The sequence below is a fragment of the Podarcis filfolensis genome (assembly GCF_964270895.1).
Source record: "Podarcis filfolensis genome assembly, chromosome: 2".
In the NCBI taxonomy this organism is placed as follows: Eukaryota; Metazoa; Chordata; class Lepidosauria; order Squamata; family Lacertidae; genus Podarcis; species Podarcis filfolensis.
Window position 1 is genome coordinate 80527224 of NC_139605.1, and position 23231 is coordinate 80550454.

Below are 23231 nucleotides of genomic sequence, written 5' to 3' on the forward strand. Positions count from 1 at the left end.
GGTGGCAGGGATTGGGGGAAGCATGTGTTTGTGTTTTTTCAAGGAAGTTGAAAGTGTATTCTTGAGTAGCGTTTGTATTCTTACACTGGGCAAAGCATTTGCAGGGTGGGAAGAGAGTTACGTTAGTGTTTTCAGTGCTGTTTGTATTCTCAATGAGAGATAAGTCTCTAAATAGCAGATGCTGCTTTTACTTGCAGTTAATTCAAGTAAGTGAGTGGGAATTTTACTAACTTTTTGTGTAGGTGCATATATAAATAGTAGATGATGCTCATGAACATGGTGAAGCGAGCTGAGTGCAGAGGTGGGAAGGTTGACATAGGACTATGATATTAAGGTCGTGTGTGGGTGAAGGGTGTCTGTCTCGTGGCAAATATGCTTGTGTAAGCTGCAAAATATTCTCTTTTCCCCTGTTTCTTGGCTTCCTCAAACCAAATAAGCAAAATATACATGCTTGTGGGAAGGATATGCACAATTAATTTTTGAATTACTTAGAGATACCAACTGTTGCTGGCTTTCTAAGATTGATAGGTGTCAGTGAGTTCAGCACTCCTGGCAACTGCAATGCATGGGGCAAGGAGGGCAAGCCAAATGCTTTCACTCTACTGCAGGAGATCTCAGAGCAGTTCACGGATCAGCTCAAAGTATTCTAGAGGCAGCTTTCAGTTCAAAGGCCAAATACTATAGATGACTGATTGGTAGAAGCATCTCATAGAGCCTTGGTTTGGATCATAGTTTCGGTCAGAAGTATTAAACTCTGTTGCTTCTGAAAGTTCAAGGGAGAGTTGGTGGGTACAAGAAGTTAAACTGGGCTTGTGATGTGATATTGAACTGCAGCCTGTTCTTTCTCTTGGTAGGTATTCTTATTACCACCATTGCTTCCAAAGGGGAGCTGCAGATGTGGCCAGAACTTCTGCCCCAACTTTGCAACCTGCTCAACTCTGAGGACTACAATACATGTGAAGTGAGTTTAATTGCAATAGGTTAATAATTGATAATAGGCAACAAGATTGTGTAAGTAATTACTTTTTAGCATGACTGGCTGTAGCACAGCAATCTTGTGCCACAACTTACTAATGTAATTTGCATCCCAATCCTATGCATATCTACTCTGATGTAAGTCTTGTAGAGTCACAGGTAAGGGACTGCTACTCTGTTGGTTCTCCTGAATCTCTCAGCAGCTTTCAGTACTGTTGACCATTGTATCCTTCTGGATCATTTCTCAGGGTTAGGCTTAAGAGACAGTTTTACAGTGGTTCTCATCCTTTCTGGAGGTATAGTTCCAGAAGGTGGTCCTGGAGAACTTCTGCTGTACCCCATGGCTGTTGGTTTAAGGGTCCATTTTGTCCCACTTCAGCTTGACACCTACATGAAATTGTTGGGGGAGGTCCTCTGAGAGTTTGGGCTACAGTGTCATCGGTATGCAAATTATGTCCGGTTCTACCTCTTATTTCCATCTTCTGATCCTAGGGAGGCTGTTGAAATTCTTAACTGGTATTTGGAGGTGATTCTGGGGTGGCTGAGGGTGAACAAAGCTCAGGCTAAATCCAGATAAGACAGAGGTACCATAGGTAGGGCGGTTCTCCAGAAGGTGGTTTACAACTGGTTCTTGATGGAGTTGCATTGCTAAGTGCGCAGGTTGAGCACTGTTGTGGCCTTAGCCCTGGCTGGGAAAGCTCAGGTGGCAGTGGTGTCCAGGAATATGCTTTACCAGCTAGACTGGTATGCCAGCTTGCAGTTCTAGCTGGACAGACTGGGCCATGGCTGACTTATTCATGCTCTAGTCATATCTGGGTTTGACTGCTGCCGTGTTTGTGAAGATGTCATTAAAGCCTATTCAGAAACTTCAGCTGGTCCAGAATGTGACTGACTGAGTTCTGTTAAGAGCTGGGCGATTGGCACACAAAACACCATTACTGTACCAGCAGTACTGGTTACTGATGCATTTCCGAGCCCAGTTAAAGTGCTGGTTATATCCTTTATGTTGATTACAACCATTAAACAGAAGTACAAAATAAAAAGTAGTACAAAATTAATATAGTAGAACCAATTATGCGTTATTAAAACTGACAAGCTAAGAACTAACCATCTTTACAAATCTAAGAAATATTACATTCAGATATATTGCCAGCTGTTCAGTAATTGATTTATTAGACCATTTAAAGAAGATTCTCAAAAGGGTCCATAAGATCGACTAGGAAACTGTCTCTTAAGGAGCTAAATTATGCTTTCGATAACTCCTTGATAACATCTATAGTAGAAGAACCCATGATAGACTGTTTCCAAAGGACTGAACCTATCCTTCAAGGGACCATTGGCAAATCTCGTGCCTAGGATCTTAAGAGGGTAAACAGTGCCAGCAAAACTGTTCTTCTGTATTTTGATAGTTAGAAAGTTTAGATAAGGAGTTGTGATCAGTGTTCGAAATTCACCAGGCGCCAGGGACATTTTGTACCTGGCTGTTGGCCACTTGCATCCAAGTGAAGATGCCCAGGTGCCAGGATGGCACCTGATGTTTCCACCATCTGGAGGTGCATGTCTGGGGATCGGATCCTTGGATCTTGACTTTTCACACACTAGCAACACGTTCTGTAGAATTCTATTTGTTTATTCCATCTGCACAATCAGAATGAATTTCAGGAACCAAAAAGTGATATTTAAAAATATGGCTCTGAAGCTGTCTGACCCGCAAATGGCAACTAACCCTGGTTTAAGGAGCCATTTGACACCTAGCTTAAATATCTGAGTTTCTAACACTGGTTGTGATCTTTAAAACCTTAAATGGTTTGTATCCCATATATTTGAAAGTCTGCCTACACCTGTACCAACCTTCTCACTATTTGAGTTCAACAGTGGAGGCCCTTCTTGTTTGCCCCACACCAATAATAATTACATTGGTTAGTATGAGAGAGCGACAGAGAGCACATTTTCCATTGTAGCCCCACAGCTTTGGAATCTTTTCCAGTTGGGTTCCACCAGACTATTAACACTGTGCAGACCTTTTGGAAAGATCTGAAAACCTGTCCCTTTTCAGTGGCTTTTAGTTGAAAGAGTTTTATTGAGCTTTGCTACTATGTTGGCTGTTGGTTTTGTTGGTTACTGGTTTGTTTTAATATATAATTATATATTAGTATTTATGTTAGTGTTTCTATTGGAAGCCTCCTTCCAATAGGAGCTTTTACTCTTTTGAGAAAGAGAGTTTACTCTTGAAAGAGGTACGTTAATATAGTAATACAGTGAAATTATATGTGTGTGTGTGTGTAGGAGCATATCCTTAAAAGGTTAAATGTGAATTTTAAGACTGTTTTTTATTAAATAAAACAGTTTATTACTAGGTGGCTATTCACCTAGCCTGACAGAGATGTAATTTTCATGTGACATAAGTGTTCTTTCTGTATGCAGTGGCATCCAAATAGCACTGCTACTCCACTGTTAGTGTCATGGACCAGTTTTTCATTAACCCAGTAAGAACCCTGAATTAATCTGGGTGGATAAGGTAGGGTGTATGAAAAGGGAGCAATTTTGAGCTGTGTTCTAAGGGTGAGGTCAGAGATTATTAATCTAAAGCCATTTTCCTTTTCAACTTGAAGTTCCCCACCCTGTTCCAGGAATATTCTAGCCCCCAGCCAAACCTGCCACCATCATTTTTTCTTCAGATAGGCTTTTTCTCTTTAAAAACAATCCTATTGCTACATCTCTTGTAGCATCCGTAGCTATTTAGGCAATTAGTTGGCATATATCAGACTGTTGCGTAGGAAGTCTGGCTGAGGGTAGGAGGACAACACGTTCTTTCAAATTGGCAGTCTGTCACTTAGATGGTTTTCCTTTGGCGTAGACCTCAAAATGAATGTAGCTCATGCCAGAAGAGCAATTTGAGCATTGAAAGTCTAGCTATCATTGTCGGATTTAAATGCTCAGATGCACTTTGCCTGTTTCCTAACCTCACATATTTGGTGGCGACTATTTCTATGTTCTCTAGGGAGCTTTTGGTGCCTTACAGAAGATCTGTGAAGATTCTGCTGAGCTCCTGGACAGTGATGCTCTCAACCGGCCTCTTAATGTTATGATTCCAAAGTTCCTCCAGTTTTTCAAGCACTGCAGCCCCAAGATTAGGTATGTAGCTGCTGTGCTACTGATTCTTGTTCTGTGCTCCAAAACCTGAGAAGGATGTGCTCTTGTTGAATATTGCACATGTGGTGGAGTTGCCCTCCTTATCCAGGCAGCATCGGAAGTAAAGAATGGTTTGACAGACTTGGCCAAATTGCAAAACTGTCATGTAAAGGAATGTTTATTGTAAAGTGGCATTCTTTACTTTTGGAAGTGTGATTGTTACACTGATAGCTGTATACTGTATATAATGTAATTGTTATTGTAAATACATTTTATGTTTGTATGCAGTCCTTATAGTAGTAATCTTCTTCTTCTTTGGCGATCACTTGTAGCTGAGTAAGATAGTAATAATAAAACCTAACTGACCAAAAACCTCACAAACAAATCATTGACTAAGCAGCATAATGGCTTAGTTCAGACATGTATCAAATAGGCCATGATTTATTAGACTTTGGGGCCCAGTGCTTGTGCCCACATCCTCCTTCCTCTATCGCACCTTCTTCCTTTCTTGCATCAGAATATTTGCAGGGTTAATTAAACCACAGTTTCCAGTTATAACTGAATCTCTGCCTGTAAACCAAAATATGAAGGCCTAATCTGATGTTGGTTTCATGTCCTGATTTGTAATTGATTAAACTGCACTTTTCATGTTCAGATGTAATTGGAAACTGGCTTAATAAACCCTGGCAGTATTGAATTCCAGAGTGATGGGGAGGAAGCATGTGGGCACAAGGCTCATTCTTGGCCAGATAGATAGATAAATCTGTCCTAACCAGTCCTGTGTCTCCAGTAATTCAGTTCCAATTAGAGATGGAAATGTAAAAGGCAATAAAATGTTGCCTATTCTGCCAACCCATTATTTGAGGTCTGTGGGAAAAGCCCTGTTGCTGGTCCCTCCAGTGAATCTGGCCAATGGAATGGCGATTTGTGAAAGGACCTTTTTCATAGCAGTGCACCAATTGTGTAACTACTTCTGTGGACAAGTGCATCTGTCCCATGCATTGTTGGCATTTAAATGCAGACTAAAGTTATATATATTGCTGAGGCCCTTGGCACATGAATGCCTACTGCAATCTCGGTTGCTGGCTTCTGCATATGATTTTTAATGAGGTGTTGTATATGTTATTTTAAGTCAGAAATTAAAATTGACATAAATGTTGATTTTTGGCTTGTTTACATTGCAAAACTGTTCCTTGGTACCCAGAAAAAACTGCAATTAAGCTAACAGAATGCATTGATGTTCACTTATTGGAGGTAAGTAGTAATTGCTTGGTCAAGTGGTTTCAGCTGTCTTTACTGTCTCTTTAGGTCCCATGCCATTGCATGTGTTAACCAGTTCATCATGGAAAGGGCCCAGGCCTTGATGGATAACATAGACACCTTCATTGAGGTGAGATGGATTTCTCTTGTCCAGTTGTGATTATTGAAAGCTGAAGCATCACAGTCCATGACTGTTTATTTATTAGGCACAGAGTTCTGGGACTTAATACCTGTAAGGGATGCTCTTGATGTTAGCTGGTCTACCAAGAAATTCTTGAATGTTTGCCACTGACCTCTGTGCATTTATAGATCCTGCATAATGTTCTAGGGTATACACGAGTTCACCCATTGCCCTTGCCAGACCCCTTTGGCCTCATTGTTGCCCTATGCAAACAAAGTGCTTTACTGAAAGTGCTCCCCTGTAGCTGCATAGTGGCAGGGAAAGTTAACAGGAGCAGTTGAGCAGTTTTTCAGAGAAATGTATCCATAATTTGTTGATCTACCTCCTTGAGGGAACACCTGATATGGTCCTAGAAATTCCTGAATTCCCCAGATCACCGTTTGTGTTAGCCTAGCACAATGACTTTGAATCTTCTCAACTGTTAGTTCATTATTTTTTTTAGGCCAGTTTTTCCTCTGCAGCCCTCGTAATATCTGCATTTTGCCTTCTTTTGTAAATGTAGGGAGTGCCAGATCTTAAAGCTTTTGTCCGCTTCTTAATAAGATCTTTTTTAAAAAGGGAAGATAAGGATTTTTAGCACTTGCATCCTAAGCTTTCTTGTGTCTCAGTGACTTCTTTCTACTGCAGTAACATATCCATGGCCAGAGGCAGCCTTAGGAAATACAGGCTCCAGTACAGAGAGAAAGGTATTTGGTTCTTAACACCAACATACTCCTTTGCTTCAGGCCTAGTCAAACATAGTATGGCCCTAGCTATGCTTCCTGAGACCAATGTTTCTGTTGTATTGTGCTACCACTGCAGGCAGTGTCTGTAAAAACCTCAAAATGTTCATAGGCTAGAACATATAGTTGGTCCTCTCTACTTTGTATGCTTTTTGGTTGTGTTCCTCTTATATACACCAATTGTCTACTAACTGTGTGTCATTTTGTTACCACACCTCCACTTGCCAAAAATACTAAGCTTGCAGAGAACTTAAGAGTTCACAGGCAAAATAAGCACATTTGTGTATTTATTGGCACAAGAGCCCTGAGCATAATGCTTCTCTGCTGTCTGGCCAAGTTGCAGCAAGTCTAGAAGAACCATCTCTGTGTTGGAAGGCACAGGTTTGGGCCAGTTGAAGGGGATGGTGTTTGATTCTTAGCCAAATTCTTTTGAATGTGTGAATGTTAACTCTGCCTGCTCTTGGCAGCACCTGTTTGCTCTGGCAGTAGATGAAGATCCTGAGGTTCGAAAGAATGTTTGCCGAGCACTGGTGATGCTGCTAGAGGTGCGGATTGATCGACTGATCCCTCACATGCATAGTATCATCCAGGTAAGTGCCTTTTTTCTACGGAGCAGGTCCTCTTAAAATGCTGCCTTGCCTTTGTTTGTTTCAGCCACTAGACTCTAAATGATATATCTAGAAGTGCCACCAAGTCTGCCAGAAGGTGATGGGAGCTGATTTGGGATTTCATCTCTTGATAGCATTCCATGTTAGTGGATCAATACTGTGACTGAGTAGGCATAATTATGCCACTTGTTCGGTAGAGGGTTTCCTTCATGAATTGATGCCGCTGACCTGGCATGTCACAGCAAAATGCTGCTGTATTTTGCTGGTAAACGTCATCATTCTATGAGACAGGTGCAGCAAAGGCAGTAGCTGTCTCTGAGCCAAAGTTACATGTTGGTCCTTTTGTTTCCTTCCAGTACATGTTGCAGAGGACCCAGGATAGTGATGAGAATGTGGCGCTGGAAGCGTGTGAATTCTGGTTGACCCTGGCTGAACAACCCATCTGCAAGGAGGTGCTCTCTTCACACCTGGTGCAGTGAGTAGCTTTGCCTCTGCAGTACTAGCATTCTAAGTTGCATGTTATGAAGCCCAGTTTTACTTTGCTTCCTGGTTGACTTAAGTCATGGCTAGGGGCTGCCACCCCTGTTTGCTCCATTCACCAACCCTTTTGTTGATCCTCCACCAATCCAATTCCTCCTTTCCTTTAAACCTGACCAATCTCCATCCCTTTAAACCTCACCCATCCCCTGAGCCCCACCCCCTTTTAAGGGAAGGGGAGATGCTTTAGAAAACTATTCTGAAGCACCTTCCCCACTTCGTTAAATAGCTCGCCTGGGCCACCTGCCACCCATGCTGCTTGCCTGCTTGATGTTCTTTCACCATGCTGGCTGCCATGCAAAATGCAGCATGACAGCAGCCTTACATTTTTATGTAAATTGTACCTTTGTACATGTATATTGTACATTTTTATGTACAATAGGGCAGTGAGACTCCCAGATATCTTAGACTTACTAGATTTGAAGGGGCTTGGGCATCTGCATGTCCATTCTCCCTGCACATGGTATTATTGCATGTTTCTTCGGCTGTAGCTTTGTGCAAAAACAAATTAAGGCAAAAGCTGGCATGTTGCTAAGCTAGTTTTGCTCAGCTCAGCTTAGCTTTATCTTTATTTTCATATTTTAAGCATATATGCTTATAGTCTATCTAGTGAATCTAGTACAGGGCTCTTCCAAGTTAGAGGTGTGGAGCCCTTCAACATTCCTTCAATTCTGTTTTTTCTGCACTTCATCATTACTGCAAAGTTGGGGAGAATTGCCAGATACGTGCAGTATGACTGAACATTCGGAGCTGGGACAGAAAGGGATTTTTAAAATGGAAGAGTTCAAGGGAAAGGTGGCTGCTATGGAGTTGCTGTGCATACATGTTGCGTGCCCAGAGTACCTGTTTCTCTTTCCAACTTGGCAGCAGAGAATAGCATTTTGTGCTAGCCACAACCTTGTGGGCGTGGGATTGCATGGGTTATAAATTACTGCTGGACTTTTCTATCTGGCAGTAGTGGCACTTACACTAAGCAGTGTGTAAACGCTTGCTGCAAGGAAATCTGCATTGTAGAGGGCATTATCTGAACAGAAGCTACTGAAATTCCACCTCCACATGCACAATGACATTACTGCTCCTATTTGCCAATGATTAACTTCAGCACCTACTGTGGTCTATGTCATTCTTGCCCCAGGACCCAGTTGGTGAATCACTTTTTCTCCTCCTTCTCCTTAACAGATTGATTCCAATTTTGGTGAATGGAATGAAGTATTCTGAAATTGACATCATATTGTTAAAGGTATTTGTTTCCAAACTTAGGATTTAATATAATATATATTTCCGCCTTCTTCTGGGTTTTACATTCCTCAGCCGCAACCTCTTTACTGAGCATAACAAATGAAAAGGATTTGTTGTATCCTTTTCATTTGTTGTAACATCTAGAATCTAGAACATCTAGATGTGTTGTAACATCTAGAATCTCATTCCTCTTTACCCCACTCTTGCTGCTGACCATCCTTACAGGCACAGTGCATGGCACTATGGTTGGCAAATCTTCCACAACAAGGAAACTTTGCCCTTTCTTTCAGTTCTGAAGCCTCATTCCATAAGGCTGTAAATTATTCCTTGTCCTATTCCTAAAATTGAGCATACCAAGAGACTGCCCATCCCCTTCATATGTAGTTGGCATTTTAAATGTACTACTTCTGTTCTACTGAAGCTGGGTCTGTGGTGCTGGGGGCTTTCACTGGAACTCCTGCAAGTTCCATCATGAGCCGCACCTATATGCTAACTGAATAGCTATGTCTTTATAAGAAAAGTTCTTCCTAAGATTACAGACTAGGGTTATGGGCTTGATCAGCTGAGTTAAAACACTTTTTCTGAGTTTCTTGGCTGCAAAAACCCCCTGGTGACTTTAACTATGTTTTGCCCCATTTAGTATAAGTCAGGGCCAGTCTAACTTTTCAAGCAAAATTTATACATGCTTGCACCCTCCCAAGTCAGTGGCCAAGCACATGCATTCTTGGAAATGATGCATAACCTTCAGCCTGACAACTGTGATGGGTTGTTGTATTCGTCCTGTCTGATCCATGGATGCATGATGTGAAGAGTCCCAAGAAGACTGGAGGGTTACCGTTCTTTGCCAGGGTTTATTTCGGCATTAAGTAACAACCTATCCCACCAAGAACAAGAAATACTGTACTGTTTTGCAAGAGCTCATTTCCCTGGCAGACGAGACTCAGTATTAAATGGGCTTCCATGTGCTCCCTCTACTCAATTTCAGGGTGATGTGGAAGAGGATGAAGCCATCCCTGACAGTGAGCAGGATATCAAGCCTCGTTTCCACAAATCACGCACGGTTACCCTGCAGCATGAGGAGGAACGGCTACAAGATGACGAAGATGGAGAGGATGAGGATGATGACGATGACACGCTATCTGACTGGAATCTGAGTGAGTAGGGGAAGAGTTGTGCAGTGCTATTGAGATGGGAAAGTGCCAACTATGAGGGTGCCAGGAGCCAGTAGAGTGGAGCACTGGGCATTTAACTGACTTGATACCATTCCTTTTCATTTGTGATGGTATGGGGCAAATGCCTCTGAGTACCAATTGCTGGGAATCGCAGGTGGGCAAAGTGTTTATGTCCTGCTTGTAGGCTGTCCTCAAGCATCTGGTTGGCCACTGTGAGAACAGGATGTTGGACAAGATGGGCCATTGGCCTGATTCTTTAGACTCTTACGTGGGAAGAAGATACACGCCGAAGGAGCTTATTCAATGGCCCAATTTTATTTCTTGTTAAAAAGATAGTTCTTGTTTAATAGAGTTGCTGGAGTTGCACAGCTTGGGGTTTTCTTACCCCTAAAAGATACTTTCTGCCTTGCATGTTTATCCTAAAGCAAGTGCTTTTTTCCTGCTTGTCTCTTCCTTAAAAGACTCTTTGTTCCCACAGAGTTTACTCTGTGCAATGCATAGGGAGTCACTTTATGCTGGAGAGCGGGCTCAAATAGCAGCCAAGGCTCCACACACCAGATTTGTCAGTCATCTCTGCCTTATGACCATCTGTAGCATAAGGAGGAAGGAAATCCAGCTGGGAGCTCCTGAGTGGAACCAATTGTGCCCCAAAGCAGTGAGGCTTATATTCAGCCCCAAACATAAACAGCGCAAGTTCAGAGATGCAAAGGAACAATAAGGCACAAATTGGGAGACCTTATGGGCTTAATTTGGCTCATGGGCCAGAGCTTTCGCACTGGTGCTCTGTAAAGATTCTACCACATAGCCCCATGTCTCCTACAGGAAAATGCTCTGCTGCCGCCCTTGATGTCTTGGCCAATGTCTTCAGAGATGAGCTCCTCCCACACCTGCTCCCGCTGCTCAAGGGGCTACTTTTCCACCCCGAGTGGGTCATCAAGGAGTCGGGAATCCTTGTTCTAGGTGCCATTGCTGAAGGTGAGTTCTATAATTGTATCACTTAAACTAGGGGTTTGCATTTGCAAGAAGGGAAAGGCATTGGCACCAACTTCATGTGAACAAGAATTTGGCAGCCCTCTGATATGCCTAGAAAGTATGCTGAACGTATTTTCTTGCATTTCTAGGCTGCATGCAGGGCATGGTTCCCTACCTCCCTGAACTGATTCCCCACTTGATCCAATGTCTCTCTGACAAGAAGGCCCTAGTGCGCTCCATTGCCTGCTGGACCCTGAGCCGTTATGCCCACTGGGTTGTGAGCCAGCCCCCAGACATGTATCTCAAGCCTCTGATGACAGAGCTGCTCAAGCGGATTCTTGACAGCAACAAGAGAGTACAAGAGGCTGCTTGCAGGTAACCCGTTCATGGCATCACTTCACTTGATGCACATTTGAACAAGTGTGTTTATCAAAACAGTGTAAGCTCAGAGGGCCTGAATATACTTCTCTTCTGATGGTTCCTTGTAATCTATAGCCATTTCTGCTTGAATGTAGAAGTGTTTCCCAGGATGCTTTTGCAGAGTCTTGGTCCATTATGGTTAAGCATTTGAGTTGGGCAAAACCAAACACAGAAGCTATGACTATCTAGATCAGGTATAATGTGCAAAAATTTAAGAGTACCTTAAAATTGATACACATCTTGAGGCCTTCTTCCTAACTTAGAACCAGACTAGATTCTAGAGTATCTCTGAGCCACACATCTACTCTTCTTAGATTCATCGTCTCTCCTGCACCCTTCAGGTTTTCTCTGGATGTGATGAAGAACTTGAAATTTGAGCTCTGCTGTGATAGTTCATATATTCGTACTGTCTGACCCAGAGAAATTCCCTTATACTTCAGATCAAAGAGTGGCATAGGGTTATAGTTGACTCTTGTGCAGTGAAACTGATCTCTTAAGTGCCCAGGATAGAAATTATCCAGGCATCTGTGGATTTCAATCTTTCCAGCTTCTGGTGCTGCTTTCACTTTGGTCATGCCCACCACTTTTTTTTTCTCTTGTAACCTTAATTTTAGTGCATTTGCCACCCTTGAAGAAGAGGCCTGCACAGAGCTGGTCCCATACCTCAGCTTCATTCTGGATACTTTGGTTTTTGCATTTGGGAAATACCAGCACAAGAACCTGCTGATCCTGTATGATGCGATTGGCACCTTGGCTGATTCTGTTGGGCACCACCTCAACCAGCCGGTATGTGCATTCTTTCTTTTGGCATTAACAGTGGAAACTGCTAGCATTTAATCACCATGGCTGGTTGTGTCCTCTTACCTCTTCTCATTGGGGTGAAATACTGGCAGCATAAACTAATTATTGAATGCAGGGCAGTCCAAATACATGAATGTTTTTCCTTCATTAGTGTGATGAACAAAACCCACTGTAGTTTAACTACATGTACACCACATGTAATCCCCCTCCTTGATAAACCTTGATTGGTGGTACATTCAGAGACCTGAAGCAAAAAAGGTCTCCTATTCCAAGAGTTAGTATAAGAATCTAATTGACTGTCAAACCTGTTTCCTTGGTGCTAAGATATTGCAGGTGAAAGGTCTAGAGAAGGGAAGCCCAGAAATGTTTATTTCACTGTTATTGAGGCTGTGTGTGTACTACTTTATATTTAAAGTTCTTTTTTTTTTTTACAATCAATCAGTATATAAATTGGGTCATTTTATAAATTAAAATTATTACTGACAGGAAGAGCATAATGAAAGGACAGTGTCCTGTAGTTGATAAAGTGAGGGACTGGGGTTCATATCCTCACTCAGCCGCCAAAGCTCACTGGATGAACCTGGCCACTCTTTGAGAGTTTTTGTGAAAATAAAATGGAGAGGGAAGAACCATATAGGCTGCCTTTTGCCCCTTGGAGGAAAGTCAGGAATACAGCTCAGCAGAAAAGCATTCTTTCTATGCAGACAATCCCACACTCAATCTTGGAAATCTCAAATTAAAGGATATCTGGTGGCGAGGCCAATTAAAACAAAGTTGGTAGCTCTCTGGGGTCTTGTGAAGAGCAGACAGTATTTGGTTAGGTGAACCCAGTGGTCTGACTTCATACAAGGCAGCATTGTAGTTCCATATATGATTAGGGAGAACTGCTACTTGGTGGAACTGTTACGAGACAGGTTTTCCATTTCTTTCTACTTTGTATTATTGACTACAGAATAAAGTAGTGTTGTCGTGTGAGCCTTAACTTAAAATAAGGTACACCAGTGATTTCTATGATGCTGTGACACTACAAAAAGTTACTTTAGTGTCATGCAGGTAGAAGTGGTTACAAGTTCCTTTGCTATTATGCAACTGTAAGTCTGCAAATGCCAATGAGGTAAAATACTAGTCTTGTGCTGCTTCTGCACAAATAATTATTCTTAAAAGGCAAAGAAACGTCAAGCACACATACTTAATAGTCTTACTTGTCAAGCATGTTGTTTTTCCTACTGATGCTGTTTCTACTTTTTCTTATTTGGTATAAATGCTGCTATTTATCAAGGCCAAGTCCTTTCTGCTTATCCAGACAAAATTATTTTTCTCTGAAATAATACCCTGGTCAGAGTGGTTGGGAAACACTTAGAAGTCTGGTTCTGTGGAATTATAGTAGTAGTCCTGGTCTGACAGTATCTGCACACTGAGCCCAGAAACAGTGATGACCAATGAAAATACAAGACATTCGAATCCTGAAGCTACATGTTGAGTGTTTTTCAGTTCTGAAGGATTCTGGGCTCACTTTATGATACTGGCAGTGGCTGGGACTACAGCATAATCATAACTGGTCATAACTGATCTTCTCTTACCCAGGAATATATCCAAAAACTGATGCCACCGCTGATACAGAAGTGGAATGAGCTAAAGGACGAGGACAAAGATCTTTTTCCTCTCTTAGAAGTAAGTGGCCAGCCATTAACCTTGGTGGACTCTAATGTTTCAGTTGAAAAAACTAAGCTCTGTTGTGCATAGTGGCCATGCTACTCAAAGGCAGTGGTTTCCCCACCCCCTCTGTCTAACAAGAAATATATTTAATATAATGTATTGGAAATCAGCAAAAAATGTACTGTTGCGTGTTGAGAAATAGAGACATTTTGATTCCCGGGCAGGCTCCTTGTCCTTAGTGCACAATTCTAGCTGCTTGAAATAAACACATGAAAGGGGTAAGTTGTTTCTTGTCCCTTTCATGACTGAGCTAAGTGGTTTTGTGTTAAATGGTTTCAGTGATAATAAGGGCAAGACAATGTGCATGCCAGGTGGTCCTCCATGCATGTCTTTTGAGTTGCTATCTGTTATTTCTACAGTGTTTGTCATCTGTAGCAACTGCACTCCAAAGTGGCTTCCTCCCATACTGTGAACCTGTCTACCAGCGCTGTGTGACACTTGTGCAGAAGACCCTTGCCCAAGCCATGGTAGGATAGGCTGTTGTTTTTTGGTTTTGGTTTTTTTTTTTAAAAAAAAGTATGCTGTATATAATACTTAAGTGTTGGAAAACTGAGTCCCTGTTGATCAGAGAAGGGGCAGATTAACCATAACTGGCAGTAACAAAAGCTACCATTAACCATCGACTAGGCAACTGAAACTTACCCTGTGCTTTAACAGCACAAGTGTTCCTGTTCAGACTGTTGCTCAGTGAAGCTTGCTATGGCCTTGTTGAGGCTTCGTGTTTTCTTTGAGGTAAATGGTTCTCTGTTCTCAAATTTGTAGATGTATAGTCAACACCCAGACCAATACGAGGCTCCTGATAAAGATTTCATGATCGTTGCTCTTGACTTGCTGAGTGGATTGGCTGAAGGTCTGGGATGTCACGTGGAGCAGCTTGTGGCCCGGAGCAATATCATGACTCTCCTGTTCCAGTGCATGCAGGTGGGTGAGAGAGTCCTGCATTCAATGTGTAATGACTGCTTTAGGCCAGTTCATAGCTTCTGGGACCCTGGGATTTCTCAGCCTTAGCCAAGAACTTGAATTCAGAGGTTCTTGAGATTAGGCTCACCATTTGTTTTCCAAAATTTAGACTAATGTTAATAAAGAAGTAAGAGAGCCAGAAAACAATAATAGGAGAATTAGCAGACAAAAGCACTGTATCATCAATGCCTCTATGTCAATGAGAAGAAATCAGGTTTTGAGGGTGGTGTGGGTGATGTGTTCTACATCATGTGCTGTTCTACACTTGAGAATTATAGACTGAGTAAATTATTGAATATGATAGGGGACTGGATAGATGGTGAAAAACTAAGTGGGGAAAATAAGTTGGAAATAATTGTAGCAGAAGCTGCAAGAATAATTGGGTGAATCCAAAGGTTAAAAAAAGAAACAAGCAGGGAGCAAGAGTCCCAGAGTGTCTGCCTTTCAAAAGGATGTTGGACTAGGTTGTTAATGCATTGTGAGTTGCATGAAGAGGTGAGGAGAAAGCATCAATTGTAAGGTTTCCCTGACTTAAGAGCCTCCTACTATCCTGGGAAGCAGAGCTAGACAGAACCAGCAATGGATAGTCCTGTTCTGGTATGTCTGAGAGGGTTTGTGCCTATTAACAGCCAAATTCCTTCCATCTGCACAAGGCTCCTTCGTAATAATTTTAACAGAGAAGGAGAGTTTATCATTGTCTTTTATGAGAGACCTGTTGAGTGCAGACCCAGAAAAAGTAATGATTAGTGAATAAATAAGTTTGCATCCAAATTTAATCTCATATCCTGGATCTTGTACATCTACTTTGTTTTCCCTCTATCACTTACAAGTGAGCACCCACCATTATGTCAGACTGAGAGACACTGCAGTAGGCCTGGGTGATATATATTGATATATCGCCCAGGACCAGTATGTGGGGGCAGACCACGATGACAGCTTCACTCAGTGGTATATTGCTGGTGAAACTTTCATCGTTCTTGAGTCCTTTTGCTTCCAGCACCCAGCACGCTGAGGGAGAAACAAACTGGCTGGGAGCTGGAGGCAGAGGGACACAAGCGGCAAAGGTTTCACCAGCAATATACCACTCGTGAAAGCGCCATTGCACTCTGCCCGGGCAGAATCAAGCTGAATCTGCGAGGTGCCAATACAGCTCGCTCCTTCCTCCGCTTCTTTAAACTGCTTGGCTGAGGAGCACACTGCTGCCCTCGCCTCAGCCAAGCAGTTTTACAGAGCCCCCGACCAGCCACCGGCTCACATGAGCCAGTGGTGGGATGAGGGCTCCATTAAAGTGCTCCTCCTCCTCCCCAGTTGAGAGAGCCCCAACCCCACTCCTGCCTGCACGCAAGTAGGAGTGGGAGCAGGGCTGCTCAGCTGGGAAGCGCGAAATCCGCCCTTCCCAGCTGAGAGATCCCCAACCCCACCTGACTGCCTTCTCCAAGAGGATGTGCTGTGCCTTTACTCCCAGAAAGACAGAGCCCACCCTCCCGGTGGAAGGCAGCCAGGCAGTTTAGGGCCTCTTTGATGCTGCTGGCGGGCCCAATGCTCACCAGCAAGCCCTCTCTGCAAGGCACAAATAGGGTGGCTTTGTACCCTGTGCCTTGCAGACTTCGCCGGCGAAGGTGAGCTGCATCATTCCTCCTGGGGTGAACGACCCCCCACCAGAGGGAAGAGACAGTGCACCCGCACAGGCGAAGGCAGTGAAACACACAGGGCCTGATAGGTTCCGTGTGCTTGACTACTGCCACTTGGTCCATCTTCGGAGAGTGGGGAGCAAGCGGGAAGGTAGCTCGCCTACCCCCCCCCCCCATGCCAGCGAAGGCAAAAGGAGCTTGGCCAAGGAGCCCCAATGTCCTTGCTGCTCCAGCACAAGTAGCTGGGGACTCGGGGCTGGCTCTGCTGGGGACAGCCCATGAGGCGCTGAGGTGAAAGTGCGTCAGCTCCCACGATGAGAGTTGTGGCAGTTTCATCCAGCATCTTGCCAATGCAACTTTTTTCAACATCGCGGTATATCACCAAACCATGTTTGGCTGGTGATACTCTGCGATGTTGAAAACCCAACATTGCCCAGCCCTGCACTGCAGTCTTGATGGTACACACAACACTGTCCCTTCTAAACTTCCTTGCTCTCCCTGTAGGACACCATGCCAGAGGTTCGGCAGAGCTCATTTGCACTCCTAGGAGACCTTACCAAAGCCTGTTTCATGCATGTCAAGCCATGCATTGGTAGGTACCTGTTGAGTTCTTGTTGTGTGACCTTATGTTTCTTGGCATGATAGTAGTGATCTTTGTGTTAATAGTGTTTTTAATCCCAAGGTCTGAGAGGGACCAAGATAGCTGCTAGCAGTTATTATAAAAGCTCTCAAGTGGTAACAGATTTTGGTATATCTTGTATCTGGAGGAAGAAACATACCTGCCTTGAAAAACAGTTTTTTTCCATAATGCTGTTAGGGCCTTGTGTAGTAGTTTAGAGGGGGCACAGCTAAGTTGTAGAGCTCATGCTTTACATGCAGAAAGTCCCAGTTTTAATCATTGGTGCACAAAACAAAGAAAAAGATTAATCAGCAGGTATTTTCCTGGCAGATTAGCCACACAGACGCTGCTGGGTTTAAGTCTGTCTTGCAGCCCACGCAGGAAACCTCATTGATTACTTTGAATCCTCTTCCTTCCTGTCTTGCCATCTTGTTTTAACTGCCAGTCCAGACAGACATTCTTTCTCCTTCTCTGTCCTCTGTGTTTGCTGATTGCTTCCGTCTTTTTTGTCAACCCCCTTTCAGTGTTTTCTTAGGGAATTTTCATAAGGCTCTCTCCATCTTGACTACTCAAACCCCTGGCCTCTGTTCCCATATGATTGCTTATGTTCAAAGTAGCTGCTTCACATTAGTCAGAAAGGTGACGGATTTAAGGACCATGTCAGTTCAGGGCAATCTCTGCATTTTTCAGAAAGACAAAGTAAACCTCAGAATAGATCTGTCCTACATTCCTAAGGTGAGCTCCACCTTCCATAGGTCACAAGAACTGAACCTCCCCTCTTTTTGCCATCTCAAAAGGCACATAGAAGCACTAGATGAAATACAAAGAGTGAGAGAGAAAAATCAGTAAATGGTCCTAAACAACAGCTGTCAGCCACAGAGACAATTCAGGGCTAGATGATCCAATGGTATGATTATAGCCAGAAATTTGCTACCAGAACTAAGAAAGAAAATATGCAGAGGTGCTGTAGTAGCCGTGTGCTTTATTTAGAAAAAGACCAGTGCTTAATGTTTTACAACTCTTTTCAAGGGTACTTTCCATTTTCAGCTCCTTTCAGAGAGAACCAGTTCTTTTTCTTCACCCTCCTAGATTTATTGCTGCTATTGAGACATGTTGACAATGATACTTAACATTGAACGTTTCCCTACTTTTAAAATTGTTTCAGTACTATCACTGTTCTGCATAGGGAATGAGTGCAACTTACAAGGCTACTTAGTCAAAAGCTAGTGTCTATGACAGGATATGTGCAAGGAGCCATTTGGCTTCTACATCTAATGCAGATTCAGGTATTGCCAATATATGAGTGCAGAAAATTGATGGATCAGAGTCCAAATACTGTGGACATGTACCCTTTCTCATTTTGGTTTTGAATGCAGCATAGATTCAAGACTCAGTATTCTTATACAGCACCTTGCAGCTAAGGGCTATGGGTACATTATTTTCTCAGGTGTTTCTGGGTGAAAAAATATTCCCTCTTGTCCAATAAGACTGCAGTGTATTAAAATTTTATTTTCTGTTTACATGCAACAAAATGTTATGTAACTTTGTATATTTTGGATTAATAGAAAACCAATAAAATCGATTTTTTAAAAAAAGTGCAACGCACCCTGGAAGTTGGGCAGAGTTAGGGAAGAATGCAGCATAGTGCTATGGCAGTTGTTTTAACTTTGTATTTTGTGTATTGTATTCCATTTATTTTGTGCGTCCCCCATGATATTTTTGAATGGGTGATTTATGCATTATTCAAATAAACAATGTGTCATCTTAGCTGTACCAAAGGCCAAAACTGGGGCTGTCATACAAACCTGAGTTAGAGCATTGATCTTGTTTGGAAACTGGTTTGGAGGACTAAGGACCTCATCTTTGCCTTGGTGCTAGTCAGTGCTGACCAAATTGCTAGTGTTTTATCTGCCCTATTCTGTTAATGTAGTTGTTTGCTTTTGGTTGGATTTCTGTGTATCTTGCCCTTAGATCAAAATACAGTGGTACCTCATGTTACGTACTGTCCCCCTTACGAATGCTGCGGGTTACACGCTCCGCTAACCCGGAAGTAGATGCCTCTTGTTGCAACCTTTGCCCCCGGATGCAAGCGGAAGTTGCGCTCCAGTGGCGCAGCAGCAGCGGGAGGCACCAAGAAAGTGAGCCTCATGTTACGAGTGGTTTCCTGTTACGAACGGACCTTCAGAACGGATTAAGTATGTAACACGAGGTACCACTGTAGTGTAGGGAATGCTATAAATACTTCAGTTAAACCAATACATGTCTCTTCTCTTCAGCTGAATTCATGCCCATCCTAGGGACCAACCTGAATCCAGAATTCATTTCTGTTTGCAATAATGCCACCTGGGCTATTGGAGAGATCTGCATGCAGATGGGTAAGTGTACCAGGAACCCACAGTAAGTTTAAGCAGCTAGCTTTGTACTGCCATGCTGTTCAGCAGTGGTACCCTCTTCTAGCTCCTTATAGGAGGAAAATGCAACTTCCGACTGTTAGGATGGGTAGGTGTTTGGCTGTTAAGTTGACTTATCTTCCTACATGATAGTGGTGTAACAGCAGAAGTTCCTGAGTTTCAGCAAAGTGTAACTAAATTTGTTTGTACTATTGACATAATAAGGTCCTTGGCCCTACATTATGGATAGCGCATGAGAGTCTCAAGTTACAGCTACAATACTGTGTCTACCTCTAATTTTGGGCTATCTGGAAGCATGCAATTTCCTCCTGTATGTCAAATGGAGCAGGGTATTGTGTAGCAATTCAAGGTTGATAACCTGATTCTTGGAGCTATATATGACTCAGCTGATCATTTCTTCCTTACCAGGGGCTGAAATGCAACCGTATGTTCAAATGGTTCTGAATAACCTTGTGGAGATAATCAACAGGCCAAACACCCCAAAAACACTTCTAGAGAACACAGGTGAGGGTGGACTCCTAATTCTGTCTTAATTGCATTTCCTTTTGGTACCCTTGTGCTTATTATCAAACTGGTGAAAAAGGGTTTGTATGTACCTTTGCACTCATCTGCTTTGGAAATGGGATCTGACTTTTTTATGCTGGAGCACATGACCAGTCGTGGAAAAATCCAATTAAATCTTGGAGTTCTGTGACTATTCCTCCACTAACATTGCGCTAATTCTAAGAAGTCTTCTTGTTTCTGTTGCCTGCTGAGAGTCCCATGGGGGACATGATCCTATATCAAAGAGCTAATTTCCTTTTCTGGAAGTCTCTTCTGGCCTTTTCTGCACACAGCATTTGCAAATGGCTCTTGAACACCATATTTCCCCCCTAATACTTTTTACAACTGCAGTATGCACTTATTATGGTCTAGGTCCTGTGATGCCATGTGCCCCCTTATAAATCCCGCCTTCCAAACTCATGATGCTACAGAACAGACAAGGCTGCTGCTTTGAGCAGTTGTGACAGGCTTGTTTCTCTCCCCTTTCTAGCCATCACGATTGGACGCTTGGGTTACGTCTGCCCTCAGGAGGTGGCACCGATGCTGCAGCAGTTTATCAGACCTTGGTTAGTGTTTATACTCAGACAGGAAATGTGGCTTTTTGGCCTCACTTTGCAGGGGGTGAGATCCACAGGGGCCACCCTCTCAATCTGTCAACTTCATTCTGGAACAAGTTGATGTACATTCAGAGGCATTTCGCTCAATCAGTTTTTGTCCAGCCTTGATTCATATTTGTCTCAGTCAGAACATCATCCATCAAGGTTGTGTTTCTTTTAGAAGGATATTGCCATTTTTCTGAGCGCCGGTTGGAATCCAGTGTTGCATGAGTGTACTTCTGGTGGTGAATTGAGACTTTAACTTTATTTTTTACACCCTGTAGCCAGTTGTGCACCTCCCAAATCTCTGGAGGATCCCCCAGCCCTTGAAAGCAGATTTTGTGTACGGGGGCTGCAGGGTGGATGGCAGGAAGGTTAAGTCCTGTTCAAGCAGAAATCCACACTGTGCAGTAGAAACTATTTAGACAATATATACAATGCAAAGAGAGTGATACAGATAGTGCATCTATTAGTATTGTACTCGTGCCAAGGATATTGGGCAACTGCTATATATTCCCTGTGATGCTGTCTAGTGACAAGCTGCGGAACTCTCCTCTTACATCCTGCTCATCTCTCTTGTCTCTTTTCCCCTCCTGCCACTACGTAGCAACTCTTTGGATGACTCCATCTCCACACTCTAGTTGCACAGTAGTCATCCATCAGTATTTTTGAGAATGCAAAACACACGTGGAGCACACTTTTTTCTTCTGTGGGAAATTACTAAAATGTAATTAGTCACATTTAAATATGTTCAACTTTCTGCCACCTTCAGTTGGGAGAGGGATTTGCAGCCTTATCCCAACTATTGATCTGACTTTACATGGAATCCCCAAATACCCAGAAAGGAGTATTCTAATTGAATACTGGTATTAAAAAGCATGGCCAATAGAAGAGCACACCCTGGACATGAGAATTAATCTAATACTTGATCTTCAGTAAGTCTTGATCCATATGTTTGTAACTTTTTCCCCGATTAAAAAATGCCAAGCCAGCTGTTCTACCTTAGCATTATTGCATGGATTTGTGGGGAAGGAGCTATTTTTGCTCTTCTCTGCCTCTCCAGTGTGCAAAGTGTTTGCTTTGGCTCCTAGGTGTACATCCCTCAGGAACATACGTGATAATGAGGAGAAGGACTCGGCCTTCCGTGGCATCTGTATGATGATTGGGGTAAACCCTGGTGGAGTTGTGCAGGTAATTAGGTTGAGAGATTTTTCAGATGTTTGTGGGATACCTTTGATCGCTAGAAAGGTCCCTGTGATAAATATATAGCAAATGGTTGAACCCCAAACAGCACAATTGCTTCTTACGGGCAAAGTACCCTGGCCTTCGACAGTTCTAGTTATTTTTTGTGTGGGACCCACCTCTTTTGCTGAGTTTATATTATCTGTTCTGGTTGCAAAAAGTTTACCTGCCTTTATAATTATAACTGTTTTACTGATTTTACTTTATGTTGCTCTAACCTGCCTTGGGACCTTATGGGAAAGGAGGGTAAACAATCTTCATAAATAAATATATCCAAAGTCACATATATCTTACACAATTATGCAGTTTATTTTGATGCATCTGCAGTTGGAGTGCTGTGTGCTGCTTAGAGTCTTTTTCTTTGTGTCCCTGAGGTGCAGTACATTTTCCAAAACCTGTGCTGGTTTAGAATGATAGGAAATCTCTAGTGATTCTAGTGACCTGGGATCTGTATTGAGTTTTCTCATTCTTCTGTAGGATTTTATTTTCTTCTGTGACGCTGTTGCTTCCTGGGTGAGCCCCAAGGATGATCTGAGGGACATGTTTTATAAGGTATGTCACTGCAGTGGAGAAAGGCTTCTTTGGCCATATACTAAAATGATGAGCTTTTGCTTGTAAGGTATGTGTGTTTGTCATGCTGGCATTGGGTGGGTGGGGGGAATACACCTAGACTTCCCCTTGACACAGATTGCTGTGTGTGAATATTTATTGAAACCACTAGCCACATTTTGTAGTAGGCAGTGTAGTTAACCCAACAGTTTCTGCCTTGATAGCAAACTCATACTAAGCCTGATTCCTGGCTTTCATTTTTAGCATTCCCAGCACCAGTAACTAGATAAAAGCTTGGAAATGTGGTGGCAGTATATTGATACAAATAAGCCTGAGTTCAGACATAATGCCAAACCATAGCTTAGCAGCAGATACAGTGGTACCTCGGGTTACATACGCTTCAGGTTACAGACTCCGCTAACCCAGAAATATTACCTCGGGTTAAGAACTTTGCATCAGGATGAGAACAGAAATCGTGCTCCAGCAGCAGCAGGAGGCCCCAATAGCTAAAGTGGTGCTTCAGGTTAAGATCAGTTTCAGGTTAAGAACAGACCTCCAGAATGAATTAAGTTCTTAACCCGAGGTACCACTGTACAGGGTACAGATTCCATTTATTATCCAGCGAATCAAACATAGAGTTGGATTATAATCACAGACCTGAGAAGATCCTCTATTCCAGTCATGTGGAGGATGTAACTACAGCATTCTTGAGAGATGGTCATCCAGAGTCCTTAAATACCTCAAACAAAGGAGAACCCTCTTCCTTGCACTTTCCTAAGGCAGTTTGTTTCCACTGCCAAACAGCTCTTCCCGCAGGAAGTTCCTTCTACCATTTAGCCAAAAATTATTTTCCTGATATTTCCACTTCTGGGTTCTAGCCTTGCTCTCATGTCTCATAACTACAGATTGGAGTTTCCTGTGTGTATACACTTGATAAGCAACTGC

At 42.8% G+C, this 23231-nt stretch overlaps 1 protein-coding gene across 1 annotated transcript in view; it reads left to right on the top strand.

The window, feature by feature from the left end:
* TNPO2 (transportin 2) overlaps positions 1–23231 on the top strand; it is a 31414-nt gene that overhangs the window by 4718 nt on the left and 3465 nt on the right. The window contains exons 5-23 of the mRNA XM_083597569.1: positions 855–961; positions 3977–4110; positions 5416–5497; positions 6738–6860; positions 7235–7353; positions 8595–8655; positions 9640–9808; positions 10649–10801; positions 10948–11173; positions 11833–12004; positions 13604–13690; positions 14095–14202; positions 14498–14656; positions 16831–16918; positions 19222–19320; positions 19765–19860; positions 20390–20465; positions 21587–21686; positions 22215–22289. Of these exons, the coding sequence (XP_083453695.1) occupies positions 855–961; positions 3977–4110; positions 5416–5497; positions 6738–6860; positions 7235–7353; positions 8595–8655; positions 9640–9808; positions 10649–10801; positions 10948–11173; positions 11833–12004; positions 13604–13690; positions 14095–14202; positions 14498–14656; positions 16831–16918; positions 19222–19320; positions 19765–19860; positions 20390–20465; positions 21587–21686; positions 22215–22289 (2234 nt within the window). The remainder of the gene's footprint in view (positions 1–854; positions 962–3976; positions 4111–5415; positions 5498–6737; positions 6861–7234; positions 7354–8594; positions 8656–9639; positions 9809–10648; positions 10802–10947; positions 11174–11832; positions 12005–13603; positions 13691–14094; positions 14203–14497; positions 14657–16830; positions 16919–19221; positions 19321–19764; positions 19861–20389; positions 20466–21586; positions 21687–22214; positions 22290–23231) is intronic.